At 38.2% G+C, this 20,135-nt stretch overlaps 1 protein-coding gene across 1 annotated transcript; it reads right to left on the reverse strand.

Annotated features, from left to right (window-relative positions):
• Nucleotides 1–3,525: 3,525 nt before the first annotated feature.
• LOC136036410 (pyruvate dehydrogenase phosphatase regulatory subunit, mitochondrial-like) lies at nt 3,526–20,128 on the reverse strand. Its single transcript, XM_065718624.1, has 3 exons — nt 19,885–20,128; nt 7,886–8,835; nt 3,526–3,854 (listed from the first exon to the last, which is right to left on the reverse strand). Exons 1-3 carry the CDS (start codon nt 20,085–20,087, stop codon nt 3,541–3,543), a joined length of 1,467 nt encoding a protein of 488 aa, XP_065574696.1. The 5' UTR covers nt 20,088–20,128; the 3' UTR covers nt 3,526–3,540.
• Nucleotides 20,129–20,135: the final 7 nt, after the last annotated feature.

Here is a 20,135-nt window from a genome sequence, read left to right on the forward strand (position 1 = left end):
ATCGGATTAATGAAATTTGATACTCAGAAGGATATCGTGTCTCACAGCTCTTATTTTATATCCCGATCGGATCCGGTGACATTGCGGGGAGTTGGGGGGGGGGGGGGAACTTAAAATCTTTGAAAACGCTTAGAGTGGAGGGATCGGGATGAAATTTGGTGGAAAAAATCATCACAAGTCCCAGATACGGGATTCAAACAACCGAAACGGAGCCACTCTCTTAGGGGGAGTTTGGGGGAGGGTTAATTCTGAAAAATGAGGAAAAATGAGGTATTTTCACTTACGAAGGAGTGATCAGATCTTAATAAAAATTTGATGTTTGGAAGGACATCGTGTATCAGAGCTCTTATTTTAAATCCCGACCAGATCCGGTGACATTGCGGGGAGTTGGGGATGGAGCCTAAAATCTTGGAAAACGCTTAAGTGGAGGGATTGGGATTAAACTTGGTGGGAAAAATAATCACAAGTAAAAGATACGTGACTGACATAGCCAGGACGGATCCGCTCTCTTTGGGGAAGTTTGGGGGGAGGGTTAATTCTGACAAATTAGAAAAAATGAGGTATTTTTAACTGACAAAGGAGAGGTCGGATCTTAGTGAAATTTGATGTTTGGGAGAATATCGTGTCTCAGAGCTCTTATTTTAAAGCTCGACCGGATCCGGTGACATTGGGGGTAATTGGGGGGGGACCTAAAATCTTGGAAAACACTTAGAGTGGAGGGATCGGGATAAAACTTGGTAGGAAAAATAAGTACAACTCCTAGATACGAGATTGACATAACCGGAACGGATCCGCTCTCTTTGGGGGAGTTGTTTTTGATTCTAAAAAATTTTTTTAAATGAGATTTTTAACTTACGAAGGAGTGATCGGATCTTAATGAAATTTCATATTTAGAAGTACCTCGTAGCTCAGATCTCTTATTTTAAATCTCGACCGGATCAGTGTCATTGGGGGGGGGTGACCAAAAATCTTGGAAAACGCAAACAGCGGAGAGTAGGATGAAACAAGTTGGGAAGAATAAGCACAAGTCCAAGATATATGACAGATATAACCGGAATGGATCCGCTCTCTTTGGTGGAGTTGGGGGGGGGGGAATTCGGAAAAATTAGAAAAAATGAAGTATTTGTAATTTACAAACGGGTGACCAGATCTTATTGAAATTGGATCTTTAGAAGGATCTTGTGCTTTAGAACTCTCATTTTAAATCCCGACCAGATCTGGTGACATTGGGGGAGCTGTAGGGGGAAACCGTAAATCTTACAAAACGCTTAGAGTGGAGAGATCGGGATGAAACTTGATGGGAAGAATAAGCACAAGTTATAGATACGTTATTGAAGTAATTGAAACGGATCCGTTCTCTTTAGGGGAGCCGGGGGTTGTTAATTTGGGAAAATTAGAAAAAATGAGGTTTCTTGGCTTAAGAACGGGTGACCGGATCTTAATGAAATTTGATATTTAGAAGGAACTCATGTCTCAAAGCTCTTATTTCAGATCCCCACCAGATCAGTTGACATTGGAGGGAGTTGGAGGGGAAAACCGGAAATCTTGGAAAACGCTTATAAATGTCGTAGACACGTGATTAACGTAATCGGACAGGATCCGCTCTTTGGGGAAGTTAACGGGTAGGGTTCAGTGTTTTGGCGAGTTTGGTGCTTCTGGCCACAGCAACCGAGTCTTTAGCTCGGGCAGTTTCAAAAGAAATGAAGTGCCAATAATTAAAGGTATTTGTACATTTTGGGGTTGCAAGAAAAATCGTTTTTTTAAAGAAGGAAGCAATGAGCAAAAACCCTAGATAAAAGGAAGTATATTTCTACTGACAAGAGTAGCGTAGAAAACAAACTTTCAGAAGTCTATTATTCAGACTTTTCAGGGATTGATGATTTACATAGAAAATTAAAAGAACATGGTTTGACTGTATTAAAAACTAAAATCAAAGAAGTGTTGCAAAATCAAAATGGTTATACTTTTCATAATCCACCATATCATACATTTAAAAGAAGACTCGTTCACATTCACAGTATCGATGACCAGTGATAAGGAGATTTGGTTAATATGCAGCAGTATAAAAGAAAAAATAATAATTTTAATTATATTCTTACAGTCATTGATTGTCTTAGTAAATATGCTTGGTGTATTCCTTCAAAGGATAAAACGGGCAATGAAATTATTAATGCTTTTACGCATTTATTTAAAAATAGACAACCTAAAAAATTACAAACAGATACTGCCCACCTTGCATTGGAAGTCTTTGAGAGATATTACCAGGCTCGAATGACAACCAGTAGACATACAGATTAATCACCCAAGGAAGCCTATCAGAGGGGTCAATATGCTCTTAAGGGAGGTAGGCGCTAAAAAGAAGAAGGGGTTGGAAGGCAAAAGAAACCTATGAAAGGGCTCAAGAGGGCCGTCGAAAAGCTTGGTGTAAAGAAGACAAAATCGATAAGAGGGCTATAGATGATCATCAGGAAGATTCGGAAAGCATTCTTTCTTCACAGGGAACCGTTACACCATAGAACGATGATGCTATTACTCAAACTCAATCAATTAAAAAACTTGAACATTAAGGCATAAAAATAAAGTATCTACCACACTAACTCGAGTTAAAATATTTTTTAGCTCCAGCCAATCCTTGCAATCGAGTTCAAAAGATTGAGATGCATCAGTCCTATACTTCTAAAAATGAACTGAATGGAAAAGTCTTCCACCAATAGAAGTTCAGAGGCTACTGAAGCCCAACCCTCAGGGCAATTTCCCTATCGGGATATTGAAATCTCTAAATTTGAAAAATTTGAATACTTGAGCCACTGTTGACAATAGCTGTTCTTCAGTCAACTGCTAACCTACAGTCGGCAGCTGTGGTAACCAGAATGTTTGAAAGGCCAGAAGGAGAGGAAGAAGGAGAAAAATCTAGGACACAGTAACAGGGGGATGTGATTAAGTTTTTTGATGTTTACTTTTTCTTTTGAAGCTGATTGGACACAGACAATTAGCTGCAGTAGACAACTAATTCATAGCAGTGTAGTTGGTATTTTAGCCAGCACATTGTCCACCACGGTACCAGCATAACCAATAAATAAACTTTTTTTGTGATGGTTATAAGAATACAGCTATTCAGCTACGAGTAAATACGCAACCATGCTCAGTACACCTCATCCTTTCCTGGATCGTATAGCCTACACCTCATTTTTGCGAAGTTCATTTATTCTGTCAATTCTTTGTTGGTGCTAAATCAATATACATTATGCTTAACCAATATTCTTTTATAAATGTATTTGCATACAATTTCTCAATAAAATGTTGATCAAACAAATGCGGCAAGGTAAAGGCTATTGAATTAAATTTTAAAGTTTAACCCTCTCCAATTAGGAGAAAATTTATTCTTTGTTTATATTGGAGATTGGAAGGCGTTTTACTTTAAGATTGGAAGATGTTTAGCTTATGCTCAGTTATTTACATGTTAAACTTCCCCTATCTCTGATATGGTACCAAGCAGAACCGTTAAGCCTCAAGAGTCTTCTTTAAGGCCCGATGTCTATTCTAAGTTTTCAAAATCTTACCATTTTCCTCAGATTCATACCATGATGCTCTTTCAAATCCCATCACTTGACCAAAAACAGCACCTGCATCTCGCAGACGAGCATAAAGCGGTGACATTCTCAATTTACGGCCACTACGAAACTCATTGAAAGGATATGGCACCTGATTCATCCAGGATGGGACTTCTTTGGCTCTGGCCAAAAGAAATTTTCTATTATTGTGCAATGGTAGAAACCTTTGCACATCCAGTGCGTAAAGCGGATAAGGAGCTCGACCTTCTACGACCCACTGGGCAATTAGTTTTCCAACCCCACCTGAAAACAAAAAAGTCTAAAATCATTTTGATTTTGAAATAGAAATTAAGATAATGAAAACTGTGCTACGTCAAAAAACTTGAAAAAAAACTAGTATCAGGATAGGCTGACACACTTCCCAAAAGACTGAATAGGAAAACAATCAGGAAAAAATTAAACTTTTATATTTCCATACTTAGATGGTTGGAGAATAGCACATTAATAACTAGAGGTTGTTTAAAAATCACTAAGCCCCTAGAGAAAAGACTCAGTCCCTCTAAGGACATTTTGCTATAGAGATGTTTAGCTACAGAGAAATTTAGGTCTTTAGGCAGCTACTGTCTTAAAGAGTTTCCAAATAGTGGCCCCAATAGAAAGGAGGGGGATATATATCCCCATAGCCAAGGCCCTTAAAACCTGACAGTTGGTCTTGGAGATCAATTTCTTTTTTATCCCTATTTATTCTTTTTGTCCTCTGTTCTATTAAGTGCAAATGAATATAGCAAAGGATAAAAGGTCTAGATGCTTGAAGGTAAATAGCATACTCTCATCAGAACTGTCTGTCTAAGCTAATTATGATCAGTTTTCCTACCCCACCTGAAAACAAAAAAGTCTAAAATCATTTTAATTTTGAAATAGAAATTAAGATAATGAAAACCGTGCTACTTAAAAAAAACTTGAAAAAAAACTAGTATCAGGATAGGCTGACACACTTCCCAAAAGACTGAATAGGAAAACAATCAGGAAAAAATTAAACTTTTATATTTCCATACTTAGATGGTTGGAGAATAGCACATTAATAACTAGAGGTTGTTTAAAAATCACTAAGCCCCTAGAGAAAAGACTCAGTCCCTCTAAGGACATTTTGCTATAGAGATGTTTAGCTACAGAGAAATTTAGGTCTTTAGGCAGCTACTGTCTTAAAGAGTTTCCAAATAGTGGCCCCAATAGAAAGGAGGGGGATATATATCCCCATAGCCAAGGCCCTTAAAACCTGACAGTTGGTCTTGGAGATCAATTTCTTTTTTATCCCTATTTATTCTTTTTGTCCTCTGTTCTATTCAGTGCAAACGAATATAGCAAAGGATGAAAGGTCTAGATGCTTGAAGGTAAATAGCATACTCTCATCAGAACTGTCTGTCTAAGCTAACAATGATCAAAATAATTCATGAAGCAGTCTACAATAAAAAGATATTATGATTATACATTAAACAAAACTGAAAAACTGATAACACAAAAATTCTACAATAAACAAGAGCTAAGAGCTCATATGGCACTTGTGACGAGGTTGGAAGAGCCAAGAGCTCATATGGCATGAGCTCAAGCGAAATCCTAAGAATCAATAGATTGATTTAAAAGGAAAATCAGAGGCTTAATGCCACTCGGGATCTAAATAAGAGCTCTGAGACACGAGGTCCTTCTAAATATCAAAATTCATTAAGATCCGATCACCCGCTCGTAAATTAAAAATACCTCATTTTTTCTAATTTTTCCCCTCCCTTCAGCCCCCCAGATGGTCGAATCGGGAAAAACAACTTTATCAAGTCAATTTGTACAGGTCCCTGAAACGCCTATCAATTTTCAGCCTCCTAGCACGTCCAGAAGCACCAAACTCGCCAAAGCACTGGACCCCCCTAACTCCCCCACAGAGAGAGAATCCAAGTCAATCACGTATCTACGAAATTTGCTTATTCTACCCACCAAGTTTCATCCCGATCTCTCCACTCCAAGCGTTTTCCAAGATTTCCGGTTTTCCCCTCCAGCTCTCCCCAATGTCACCAGATCTGGTCAGGATTTAAAATAAGAGCTATGAGACATGAGTTCCTTCTAAATATCAAATTTCATTAAGATCCGGTCACTCGTTCTTAAGTTAAAAATGCCTCAGTTTTTCTAATTTTTCCGAACTAACATCCCCCCAGACTCGAAAGAGAGCGGATCCATTCCAATTATGTCAATTACGTATCTAGAACTTGTGCTAATTCTTTCCATCAGGTTTCATCCTGATCTCTCCACTCTAAGGGTTTTCCAAGATTTCTGTTTCCCCCTCCATCCCCCTATGTCCTCAAATCCAATTCGAATTGAAAATAGAACATCTGAGATATAAATTTTTTCTATATATCAAGTTTCATTAAGATCCGATCACAAATTCGTAGGATAAAGATACCTCAATTTTCAAGTTTTTCAAGATTTCCGGTTTGCCCCTCCAACTCCCCCCAAAGTCACCCGGTCTGGTTGGAATTTAGAATAAGAGCTCTGAAGCACATGATCCTTCTAAATATCAAATTTCATTAAGATCTAAGAACACCCGTTCGTAAGTTACAAATACCTCATTTTTTTCTATTTTTTTCGAGTTACAACCCTCCCCGCCAACTCCCCCAAAGAGAGCGGATCCGGTCCAACTATGTCAGCCACGTATCTTGGACTTGAGCTTATTCTTCAGACCAAGTTTCATCCTGATCTCTCCACTCTAAGCCTTTTCCAAGATTTCTGGTTCCTTCCACCCCAACTCCCCCAATGACACTGGATCCGGTCGACATTTAAAATAAGAAATCTGAGTTACGAGGTCCTTCTAAATATGAGGTTTAATTAAGATCAGATCACTCCTTCGTAAGTTAAAAACTACCTCATTTTTTTTAGTTTTCAGAATTAACCCTCCCCCCAACTCCCCCAAAGCGAGCGGATCCCTTCCGGTTATGTCAATCACGTATCTAGAACTTATGATTATTTTTCCCACCAGGTTTCATCCTAATCCCTCCACTCTAAGCGTTTTTCAAGATTTTCGGTTTCCCCCTCCAAATCCCCCCAATTTAACCGGATCCGGTCGGGATATAGAATAAGAGCTCTGAGACACAATATTTTTCTAAGTATCAAATTCCATTAAGATCAGATCACCCATTCGTAAGTTAAAAATACCTAATTTTTTCTATTTTTTCCGAATTACCCCCCCCCCCCCCCCCGATGGTCAAATCGGAGAAACGGCTATTTCTACTTTAATCTGGTCTGATTCCAGATATACCAGCCAAATTTCATCGTCATAGCTTGTTTGGAAGTGCCTAAACTAGTAAAACCGAGATCGACAGACAGACCAACAGAATTTGCGATGACTATGTCACTTGGTTAATAACAAGTTCCATAAAAATATACAACACAGAGCCCCTTTGAGGCTTGGGTTCCTGGGGTTTTAATCCCTACTATAGCTTCTGCCACCTAGGTGGGGAGGGGATGTGTAAAGTACACCCAGAGCCAGTATGCAGAATTATAGATACTTAATGCCTAAATTTCAAGAAGGGCCTTAAAATCGTATAATATTGGGCTTATGGGTAGAAGTTTCCAGATTTTTTGGAAGAAGAGGCCCCCGGGTTAGGAAAAATTCCCTGTATAATTAAATTAAAAAAATAGCAAAATAAGTTAAGTTATTTTTTATTTATCTATTTATTTATTATACTAAAAAGACCTCACTTTTTGGAAAGGGGGAGGGCTGGCGGTAATGAGAAGATTTCTTTTATATGGTTTGATCTATAAGGAGAGAATTTTTTAGCCTAGCAGTGGTGGTTCTAGGCCTGGGCAGGGAGGAGGAGCTGTCCCTCAGTTTTCCAACATCTGAAATTAAATTCCTTTTATTTTGTATTTTTACACTCCTGCGGTATACCTTGTTCCCTCCAGATTATAAGGCCTAAAATCCCTGCTGCAGTCTGCTTTTAAAAAATGTGCCTATACCATGGTAGCCCGAAGTTACACTATTCTTAATAAGTCAACTTTGAAATTAGATAAACATTATCAACCAGATAAATAAAAGTAGGCAAAGGAAGTGAAAATAGTGACATTTTATATATCAAAACCTTGATTTCTTGGTAAGTGTGAATTTACTGATAGGAAAAAATTAGAGATTATTTCCTCCTGTATGTAACCTATTCAAAAAAGAGGTAGTAAAACAAAATTCACATTAGGTTATTTATTGACTAGTGATGGACCTGTGTGTATTAATATCCACAGCCCAACTAAAACTAACTTAAGGAACATGAAATAACAAGGTAATTAAACACTAAAATTACCTGCTGATGATGAGCCCATTGTATTCATTCCAGCAGCAACAAAGTAATTGTCTACCTCTGGTGCTTCACCAACGACCCATTTTCCGTCTGGTGCAAAAGTTTCAGGGCCACACACTAATCTTTCAAGCATAACATCTCTTAAAGCAGGGAACCTCTTCAGGGCTTTCTCAAGAGAAGGGGTAAAATAGTCCCAATCAGGCTCAAGAAACTTTGGTTCCCAATTCGCTGGCGGCGTTCCATCTTCAAAAACAGGTTTTGCATTAGGCTCAAGCCCGCCAATCAAAAATCCGCCATCTCTCACTCTTAGATAAACTGATGCATCCATATCACGAATAGCCGGCATAGGATTTGTTGCAAGTTCTGTTTGCTTAGTAACCAAATGATGATGTTGACAAGCTTGGACAGGTACTCTTACGACTGGTCTGCTTTGTTTACCCAATGCTCGAGCCCACAAACCAGCACAATTAATGAGGTAATCACAATCAATACGTCCAATAGATGTTTCTGCTCCAACAACTTTACCAGCCTTACACAAAATAGACGAGACATTACAATTTTCAACAACAGTCACACCATTTGCTTTGCATTGATGTACAAGAACATTACACAGCTTTTCTGGTAATATAGTTCCATCTTCTGGGATAAAAATCCCAGCTAGAACATCCTTAGTAGCAAGATACGGGTACCTTTTTTCAATAGCTTCTGGCTGCAGCCATTCACAATGGATATCACGTTGGACTGCAGCAGCTTTCATGCGACGAAATGCTGTAACACGATCTCGTGTTTGGGCTAATAACAAGCTACCACATTGATTCCAGCCAATATCATGACCTTCATCGTGAAGCTTCCTGTACAGAGCCAAGCTTTCTTTAACAAGCATGCTCTCAACAGGTGTTTGCTTGTAAACACCAACAAATCCTGCAGCATATTTGGTCGTGCCACCTCCAACTCTAGAATAACACATACCATAAAATATATTCATGAGAAGTGGATAACAAGAACCAGAGAAGAAGAACCACAGAAAATGAGACCAGCAAAATCTAACATTAAAGAATCTAGGAATATTGGAACTAGAATTGATTTTTTTTATAATCCCCCCCATGTCCCCATGGTAACTCCCCTCTGCAAAAATTCCTCCATGGAAGATTACTTCAGCATACAACCCCCCCACACAAATCCATCCTTACTAATAATTCCCCTGAAAAATACCCTGCAGACAATTTCGCCTGGAAAATTCTCTTCAGCCTACTTTCATTTGAAAAAAAAAACCTTGTATTTTTTTTATTTAATTTCCCTTCGTTTTAAAATCAATCATATTCTCTTTGTAGATTATTGACAACATCTATATTAATACATATGTTACCAAGAATGTCCAGAATCGGTGAATATCGACATTCACCAGTGAATGTACAAACTAACTTTTTTTTCTCCTAGGATTTAGTCAGTATTGCCAGTCAACTTTTTCAGTTTCATGCAAGGTTTGATGGCGACAGGTTATGTGGGTTCTTAACCCATTTCTGAGATTCATAGCCTAATTTAACATAACCTAACTTTAAGTTTTACCACCAAAGCTTCCATAAAACTGAATCACAAAAAAAAATTGAATCCAAGCAGAGAAAAAGGAATTTCAGAGACCATCGAATATTGACATTAACCAAATGTTGGACATGCACAGTAATATGTATAAATATATATATATATATATATATATATATATGTTAAAGGTAAATTACTTAGTGAAAAAATATATGGTTTACTTTAGTAATTAAGGCAGATAAACACATGAATTAGGCATTGACCAGCTACAAGGTCTGCTGCTGGGGCTAGCTGAACTATGGGACTGATAAAGGGTACCATTTCAACTTGTTTCCCTAAAGTCATCAGTCTTCTATATAGGGGACTTGTGCATCTTAAGCTTGAAGTTGGAATGTCTCTTGCCTCCCCATATTTTAAAAAGACATAAAAGCTCAAAGATGTGCAGAGACATGCTACCAAACTGATATCTGACATGCAGGAGCTTTCCTACCTTGTAATACTATCCAAACTGAATTGCCCTACACTTGCTTACAGGAGAAATAAGAGGGGGTGCCATTTTAGCCTTCAAGTTATTGAGGGCCAATACTCTCCTAGCATTATTCCCTACTGTTGGTACCAACTCAAGAGCCTAGAGGTCATAACCTGAAACTTGTCAAGCAGTCTACAATAGCTAGAGTCCACACTTAAATGTTTTTATTACAAATTGTCAACAGTTGGAACAGACTATTTAATGAAACAGTTGCTGCTGAATCTGTTGATGTTTTCACACAAAGGCTGGATGCTGAGCGGTCCTCCAAAGAGTGTAAACCCAATTGGGATGCTACTGATCATGGAACAGCACCTGGTCACTAGAGAGGTTGTAACTAAACCACCATATAGCTGAACCCCAAACAACTGAACCACTCTACAGCTGAACCACTGTGCAACTGAATCCCAGGCAACAGATCCCCTGTATAACAGAATCCTCGTGCAACTGAACCTTATGCAATTGAAGCCAATTTAACTGAACCCCCGTGCATCTCAACCTCATTTAACTAAACCCCTGCGTAACTGAACCACTGAGCAACTGGACCACTGTGAAGCTGAACTGCCATGCAACTGAACCACCATGCAACTGAACCCTCATATAACTGAACTGTGCAACTCAATCACTATACTTATATTGGGTAAAACACAAGTTAGAATCTTTACAAGCTCAACTGTGTTGGAATTATTTACTTTTCAAAGTCATGATATAAATGACTGTCGAGATGAATAATAAAAAAGCTCTTTTTTGTTGTCACAAACAAAAGGAAATGGGACATCACAAACTCTTAAAGCCAGATTTATTTCTCCCTTTTATGTCTATTAATTGAGGTTCCCTTTGTCCTGTGACTGTCTATAGGTCAAGGCGTTTACTTCATCTCTCCCACGAAAAGACCCTCCCCTGGAAAATACCACCCCAAAGAAAATTTTGTTTTCCAAATTTGAATATTTATTTGAGTTCTAATATTTTTTAGTTTAGTTGAGAAGTGGTTAGGAAAGAGAAGAGAAACACAGGAATTATCTCTAAATCTTGCCCCCCCCCCTGTGCAAAAAAGTTCATTGGGGAGTTTGTGGGTAGGCAGCATGTCACCTCGTCAGTGGCAGTACACCAGTGTAGGTAGTTTTAGTTTTTTTTTATTCTTCCATTGTAGGGGAGGTCTTTCACCCCTTTTATAACCTTGGTGGCACGTCTCTGCACGTCCTCAAGAAATCTCATGTCGCCTTTGTATTGGGTAGCGGCTATGCAGTTTCCAAAGTCAAGGTTGGGTCTTATGATGACTTTATAAAATCTAAGAAAGACTTTGAGGGATCTGCTCGTAAAAGATCTCTTGGGTAGGCCGAGTCCTGCGCTAGATTTGGAAACCACATTCCTTGTGTGGGAGTGAAACTTGAGCTGATTATCAACGAGTACATCCAAGTCACTTTCTTTGTTGTAAGTTTGAAGATCCATCTGTGTTTTCTTGTCAGGATCCCACATTGAGCACACTGCGTTTTCATTTTTTGGTCCAAAGTGCAAGACGTAGCATTTAGATAAGATAATATAATATTTATTTGCAAAAGACCATCACAAGCTCTATAGAGCCGAATTCGCTTTATATGTCAAGTAAAAGCTAAAAAAAAAAAAATTCAAAACAGTACATTAAGTCAAACACTTAAAAATTAAAAGGAATTAAAAAAGCAAAATCATCAAAGATAAAGGGCAAATCAGTAAACTTAACAATTAAATTACAAAAACTTTGCATTAAATAAAAAAAGAATAAAAACGGCAATAAGGGGAAATAAGAGGAAAATAAGAGGAAATAAGAGGCAATAAGAGGAAAAGGGGAATTTGGCAATTACATAATCACGAATTATTATTAAGGTGTTCCAGAATAAAGGGTATAAAACTTTTGCGAAACCTTTCTGCAACAGCATGGATTGGAGAGTAAGTTGGGATTGCTAAGGAGGCTGACCGGGGGAGTCGGAGTCTAATGGGATTGTGAAAATCAGGGAGTAAGTCCTCAGTACGGGGATTGGAAATGACTGATTTAGCGAAAAGCAGGCAAATTTTGTCCCTCCTTTCTTTTAAGGTGGTAATGCGCGCAGCTTTAAGGAGGAAGGAGTATGGAATTTTGCCTTCTTTGTAAATGATCCTGATCGAACGCTTTTGAACCGACTCGATTTTGTCACTAAGTTCATTTGAAAGCTGCGAATGCCAGACCGGACATGCATATTCCAATAACGGCCTGATAAAGGATAAGTAAACACGGAGGGAATGTATCTTAGGACAATTAAATTTTTTTAGTAGCTTAAAAATGGATAGTGAAACATTTGCTTGTTTAACAATGTTGGAAACATGTGTGTCCCACTTAAGATCATTAGAAATTGTGACACCAAGAAGCTTAACATGTTTCACTAGCATTTCGCTTGGGATCGGATAGCAAAAAGCAGGAGTAGATTTCAAGAAGTTGCATTATCTGTGATTTAGTGGGATTTACTGTCATATTTAGATTCTTGGATTCATCCCAACATTGGGTTAGGATTTCAACGGGGTCACTTTTAATATTCCTATGACATACTTCAAGGATCGACAAGTCATCAACATATTTCCATCTTTGAGGGAATTCCTTGCCAATTTCGTTAATCATGACAAGAAATAATAGTGGTCCCAATAAGGTTCCTTGAGGTATTCCACAGTACCTAGGGAGGGGGTTAGAGAAGGTATTTTTGTATTTTACAACTTGTGATCTGTCTGAAAGGAACGATATAACAATATTTACTAATAGTGGGTCAATTTCAAAGTTATCATGAAGTAAACGAATTAGGATAGTGTGGTCAAATAAGTCAAACGCTTTTTAGAAATCGACTAAAACCAGGTTTAGCCAAACATTTGGTTTCTCTAGTTCACTTAGGATCGTGTGAATCAAGTGTACAAGCTAATGGGTGGTGGAGGTTTTTCTTAAATTACCAAACTGTCGGATGTCAATGCGTGGTATAATTTTAATTTTAAGCCAGTCACAAAGGAACCCTTCGTAAAGCTTAGAAAAAATGGAGTGAGTGTAATAGGACGCATGTTGGTTATAGTCAGACAGGAAGATTTTTTTGGGATGGGTGTTATAAAACCTAGTTTCCAGCAACTTGGGAATTTACCAGATTTTGTAATTTGGTTAAAAATATCAGACAAAGGTCCAGCAATTGTGTCTGAAAAGGCTTTAATCAAGTCAATTGGGATGTCTAATGGGCAAGTACTTGATTTTTTGAGCTTTTGGATTTTTATTTATAACATCAGAGGGAGAAATTTGGGGGAAAGAGGTGGAGGGAGGAATAGTTTGAACTGAGCCAGTGAAAGGGGGGAGACTTTGTACTATGGACGCAAGATGCAGGTTCAAATCGTTGGCTATCTTGTAAGGGGGCTCAGGGAGATGAAAATTAAATTCAACAGGGCAAATCTCTTTAATTTTCCTGTACCATTGTTTGGGTTTGTTAGAATACAAATCCTTAACCTTACAATTGTAATACCCAGAAGCTGCCTTTCTCAATTTTCTCCTCAGGAACTTTCTTAGATCATTAGCCTGTGTGATATGTCCTTGCTTGAACAAATTGATTTTTTTCCTTATTAGTTTTTTAAAAGTCGCAGTAATGTAAGGTTTATCAGTAGAGCATATTTTAATTTTTTTTCACCGGAAAATGGGCTTCATAGTTACTCCTCAATAAATTTTGGAGGGACAAAGCCTTGAAGTCGACATCATTTGTTTGGTACACAGGGGACCAATTTTCACTAGTGATCCAACAGCCAAAATTGTAGAGTCCTGAGTCAATTAGAGGTCTAAAGACGGTTTCAGTAATAGTAAAGAAATGTTTAACTGTAGCTAGTGGAGATAGGAGTAGGCTAAAGTGGTAACTACCTCCGCGAGGGGGAAGAATGGTGACGGGTCTGTAGAAATTTGACATATTGGTGCATATTAAATCAAGAGTAGAATTGCCTTTGGTAGTAGAGACTTTTACAATTTGTTTTAGACTAAAAGTATTACATGTAGACTCAAGTTTTAATTCATTTGCATCACCTAAGAGGAAAATTCCAGCATTTGCGTATTTAGATAGTACATGGTCGGCACTGCCATGCAATTTTTCAATAAAATTAATTTTTTCAGCCGCTCTCTGCCCAGGAGAGTAGTAAAAACAACACAGGACAATCAAATTGAAAGGACGTGGTAAGACTTTAGGTCGAACACAAACCCACAAAATTTCATCAAAGGGAGTAAGACAAGGAACTAATATTTCTGAAGGATAAAAATCATTACGGACAAAGAAAAGAATTCCACCCCCTTTCTTACCCAGAGGGTGGGTTTCGGGTCTGAGTTTAATAAACTGGGTGAAATTATTCATTTTTAACATGTGTGTATTTTGAGCGTGTACTTCAGTAATAGCGATTATGTCTGATCTATATATTTTAGAAAAGGAGTCTAATTCATTAAGTTTGTCAAAATTAAGACTTTCAGCGTTGCTTAACAAAAGTGTGAGAAATTTAAAACAACCTGCAAAGGTACCTTTTTACACTTAACTTTATTTAAATTACAAATAGGTACAGGGGGTGTGGTGGGATTCTTAGCGGGGGCCAGATTAATGTAGTCAGAACAGGGGACCAAGGGAGCACATTTGACTTTTATGGGATGACTATTAGGGTCAACATCGAAAGGTGAATTATTAGAGTAAGAAAAGGATTTGTCTTGGGGATTTGGGGGTGGGGGGACGGGCAATGATATGGATGAAGCATGAGGAGAACAATTAGGATTCATTATAAGACAATTAAAAAGTCTCAGACCTGAGTCACGTTGACAGGGTAGGCACGAGGGATAAAACGAATGGGCTGGGGGTGGGGTTTCGTAAGGTGCTGGGAAAGGGGGCCTGGTTGGGAATAGTGATTCATGTCCGTCAAGAAATTGCTGGTTTGTGGCAGAGTAGGGAGGGTATAGGGCAGCATACTGTGAGGGGGGAGGAAATAGGACTTCTGTATGCGGAGAGGGGGAGGAGGTAGCAAAGGATAAGGGAGGAGAGTTCGGGATCGGGAAGGGTTTGTCAATTTTTGAGCTGTGCCTGATGAACTTTGATGAGAAATTTTTGCTTGAATGCAGTGCACTAAAAAAGGACGGCGGAAGTGAGATGAGTGGCTCTTACAATTTTTATCTTTGGACAGGGACACTGGAACAGGGCCCCAGGGAGGACAATTAACATCATCTACTTTTGGTGCATGGGCAAAACTACAATATTTGTTACAATGCATGGTGGGAAAAGGTGGAGGAATAGTGTGTATTGGGGGGGGGGGGGGAGGGAAACTAAAAGGGGATATTAAAGTAGGGGTATTCAGGGAGGGGGAGCTTGTTTTCCGAAACAACCCTCTTGTTTTCCGAAAGTCAGGAGTGACATGAGCGAAAACACATTCTCTGTTGCTACAAGTTAAGACACTACACAAATCTACGTGGTCAAAACTGCAATCATTTTTGTTGCAACATTTTGATCGGAAATTTAAGCATATATGCAAAAACCAACACTTTTTCTTTAGTCTGCAAAACCCTCATTCAAAGAACTGGCAAAGCATGTTGTATTTACGAGTTCTTACGTCACTTTTCTCTACGAGCGTCGGAGGGGGTGCACTTGCACTAGTTGATGACGTATCACCAGGATTCATTTCATCTGACGAGATCGCATAGTCGTGGGCTAGGCTTGGGCTAGATGTTATGTTTTGCACTTTATTATCAATGGGTGCATTTCGGTTAGCAGCAGCGATATCTTTGTCTGCTTGCGTTGACTTGGTTACAGGGGATTTGCGAAGGGTCACAAGGGCGGGTTTTGATAGCCACCGAGAGTTCTTGTTTTAGCTGGGCTATAAGAAAGTCTTTAACCTCCAAATGGCCTGTCAACACTTTAATTTGATTGTTCTTTTCCTCCATTTCTGACAGAAACGTTGAGTGCCTTGTCAGGATTTCTAGATTTTCTGCTTGACATGCCAATAAACTTGCATCAAGGGTCTTAATTTTCTCACTTAGACGGGTTGTTTCGGATTCATAGTTGGGAATGTACACTTACCACAGACGGCTTAGTCCCTTTTGGTATATCAGAGTTAGTTTTAGGTCCCGTAATAATTTGTGGTGAAGAGGTGCCAATTCCGCTTCCTCTTACAGGTCTCTTTGCACTAGGCTTTTGTGGGGGTTGAGATGCTTGCGACTTCAGAGTCACGGGTATTTTTTTTGCAAGACACTCCATGCATAACCATTTGCTGGAATGGTCCTTTAGTCCGATTTGGGCGCATTTATTAACGCCCGCGTGGTACCAACGGCCGCATCCTGACACGCATTGGACAGAATTTGTGGTTATCAGCACTCGGGACAATAGTTTTTTGGTTTTGACATATCACAATAGTTGCTTTGGGACTCGAGTCAAGCAGTGGCAACACTAGACAGGGAGAGTCAAGCAGTGGCAACACTGAAGGAAAGAAAGAATTACTCAGTTTTAGTTTAAGTAAGGCACATAAGCAATCTTGAATGCAATTAAATAACACCTCAGTCACTTAGATATTTTCACAATTAATAATTAGTTTTCTAATAATTCAAGTTCTGATTATAGAAATATTTTCAGTAAAAGTCCATAGGGAGATCAAATAACTAAATAATCCAAGTTCAATTAAGAGAAGTCCATAGGGAATCACGATTGAGTCTTACTGTATAATGAGATTATATCCAGATTGTATCAATAAAGGTGTTTACTGTATAAACTCAAGTTCAAGGTTCATTTAAATCAAGGTTGATTAAGAGAAGTCCATAGGGAATCACAATTGAGTCTTACTGTATAATGATATTATATCCAGATTGTGTCCAGTAAAGGTGTTTACTGTATGAACTCTCAGACAAGACTAACAAAATATGGTGGAGATCAGCTTGAAGGCTTGCACTGTCTGCAGGGCCAAAGAGCTTTGAATCATTGGCAAATAGTGTGATATTGTTGCTGGCCCTGGTGACTAAGTCATTGATAAACATCAAGAAGAGGGTTGGGCCAAGGACTGTACCTTGTGGGACACCACTGATGACATTACAAGGTTATGTATGCTGAATAAAATGGCTATCTCAGAATTTTGATCTGGTGACTTTGGGAAAATGATTAGCATGGGAGGAGGCCTAGGTGCCCTCCAATTTTTTGGTCACTTAAAAAGGGCACTAGAACTTCTTATTTCCATTAAAATAAGCCCTCTTGCAAAATTCTAGGACCACTGGGTTGATACAATCACCCTTAGGGAAAAAGCAAAAACAAAAAAAACAAACAAACAAATAAACAATGACCTCAATATCTCGAGATAATTGGGTTCAGCATTATAGAAATGAATTTTCGGCTCCTGATATCAAGCTACAAAAAAGCTTCGGTGTGAAACTGGATGATTTCTTCTCACGAAAGCGAGAAGAAAACAGTCCGAGTGTTAAAATTACGAGGTGTTCTATCCGTTCTGCTATTAGAAAACTAAAAAAAAAGAAATCGCGCGGTTGTGATGGTATATCAATTCAGCACCTGCTGTTTTGCAGCGAGCTGTTCCTTGAGCACCTTGCCCTGCTTTTTCAAATAATTTTTAACCTGGGTATAGTGCCTGATTCTTTTTCAACAGGAATATTAACACCTGTGCCTAAAAAGGGAAAGCCACTTAGCCAGTGCTTGTCTTTCCAACCTATAACTGTGGCTACAGTTTTTTGTAAGTTATTTGAGGCACTTATTGTCAATGAACTGCGGTCGAAATGCACAGTCCCAGACCATCAATTCGGTTTTCAGCCTAGTCTTGGTAGTGGTCATGCTCTTTCTGCTCTTGTTTCGGCTTTGATAGATGCTGAGGAAAGCAGTGAGAGCATAGCTCTTGCTGCACATGATGTCAGAAGGGCCTTTGATTCACTAATTAATGAGCAGATTATTTTAGATATGGGCCTAGTAGGTGTTGATCCAAGTATGTTAAACCCTTTATATGATATGTATAAAAATTTAAAAGCTAGGCTTAAGCTACCAATAACACCAAACCTGACAAATAACCTGGTACTCCCAATTGAAAAAGGTGTAAGGCAGGGTGCATTGACATCACCTACCGCATTTAATAACAACATCGTTAAACCACAATCTAAGTCAAATCTGACATACATTCTGAGAGGAATTGATCTATCGTTAATAAGCTATGCAGACGATGTACTTAATTTGAGCCGCCTCCTTCACAGTTTAGAGGAGAATTTTATCCAGCTTCAAGTAGAATATGGAAAAATAGGCCTTCAGTTTAACAAAAAGAAATCTGATGTGTTGTTATTTAATGCTAAGCAAGGGTCTGCTGTTGATGTTAGGCTGGGTGGTACTACTGTTCGGCTTGCCGAACACATAGTTTATTTAGGGATCCCTATTGGTCGGTCTATGCTTGAAACACGTCATCTTTTGCAGAGTCATCTGCAGAAGCGGATCTCTTTAGCGTATAGCCGTGTTGTAGTTTATAAGCGTCAGTTTGATCGGCGGATTTTGGCCCATCTATGCATATAATGCAATGGCACTACCTCATTATCTGTATCTAAGTCCCTTTTGGAGGATTTTCCAAAAGGAAGATAAGAAAAAATTGCGGTCTACATATTATAAATATGCAAAGTACCTCTTACGGCTTCCACCATGGACAAGTAACCGTATTGTGACAAGTCGGTATGGGATCATCAACCCTAATGAAGCAATATTAGCCCAGATCGCCAGATATAACTCTAATATTGTTACTCATCCTTGGGCAATTATTTTGAGGCAATAGGTTTTTTATTTTTTGTAGTTAGATACTCATGTGTTCTTTATTTTTCTTGTGTGTTGTGTATTCTTTTGTAGTGAGTTTATAGGAATGAAATATGCATGTATGTATGTATGTATTCCTGTACAGTGATATTTAAAGTTGTATGTATGCAAAAGCGGTTCAGTGCTTCATCAAATGTTCTTTATAAATTATTCCATTGTTGTGATGTTTCTTTTTTTTTTCTCATATTCCTTTTTTTTGTCGTTTTGTCTGTATACTCCGTCTCTGTTTACTTTGTATTGTATGATGGGTTAGAAATAAAATAAATAAATAAATAAATAAACATGCATCTGTGATCTGCCTTCTGAAAAAAAATATAAAACTCCACATTTTTATAGATAGGAGCTTGAAACTTCTACAGTAGGGTTCTCTGATATGCTGAATGTGATGTTGTGATTTTCATTAAGATTCTATGACCTTTAGGGGGTGTTTCCCCCTATTTTCTAAAATAACACAAATTTTCTCAGGCTCATAACTTTTGATGGGTAAGACTAAACTTGATGAAACTTATATATTTAAAATCAGCATTAAAATGCAATTCTTTTGATGTAGCCATTGGTATCAAAATTCCCTTTTTTAGAATTTTGGTTACTATTGAGCTGGGTTGCTCCTTACTACAGTTAGTTACCATGAACTGTTTGAAAGAGCAAAGTATTGATGAGAGTCAAAAAGACATTCATTACTTCAAAATATTCAGAAATTAAATAAAAAAAACAAGTTTTTTCAACTGATAGTAAGGAGCAACATTAAAAATTAAAACAATAAGAGATTACTTCACATATGAAAGGGACTGTTTACTCCTCAACACCCTACTCTTTATGCTAAAGTTTTTTACTGTGTTAAAAAGTAGAGCTGAGAGAAAGAGTCAAATTTTAATGCAAAGAACCAAGCATTAAGGAGGGGGCAGTCCCTTTCATATACATAGTAATTTTTGTGTGTTTTAAGTTTTAATGTTGCTCCTTACTTTGAGTTAAAAAAAAAACTTGTTTGTCTAATTTAATTTCTGTCCTAGGCCAGGCTACCCTCTATGGGCTTATTTTGTTTTGTAAATTAGCACGCCTAAGCTCTCTGAAGAATAAATTGAATTTGGAAACTCAACAAGAATTTCTGGGTAGCCTACCTTCCTTGATCCAATAAAAGAGTGTCCTTCCCAAGTCCCATCAATGAAAATGCATGAGCTACAGCTGTTCCTTGCAATCCAGCACCACATATCACATATTTTTTCTTCATAGCAGATGAGGTTAACAGTCTTTTAGTTTTTCTGTGGGAAATGGTCATCAAGTCTTTCCCACTGAATTGACTTGCGCTAATTTTTTTTAACATTGCTCATTCACGTTATTCGAATTGGAACTTTTTTGCGGTTAGTTACAA

This window comes from Artemia franciscana, chromosome 15 (assembly GCF_032884065.1).
Source record: "Artemia franciscana chromosome 15, ASM3288406v1, whole genome shotgun sequence".
Taxonomy (NCBI): Eukaryota; Metazoa; Arthropoda; class Branchiopoda; order Anostraca; family Artemiidae; genus Artemia; species Artemia franciscana.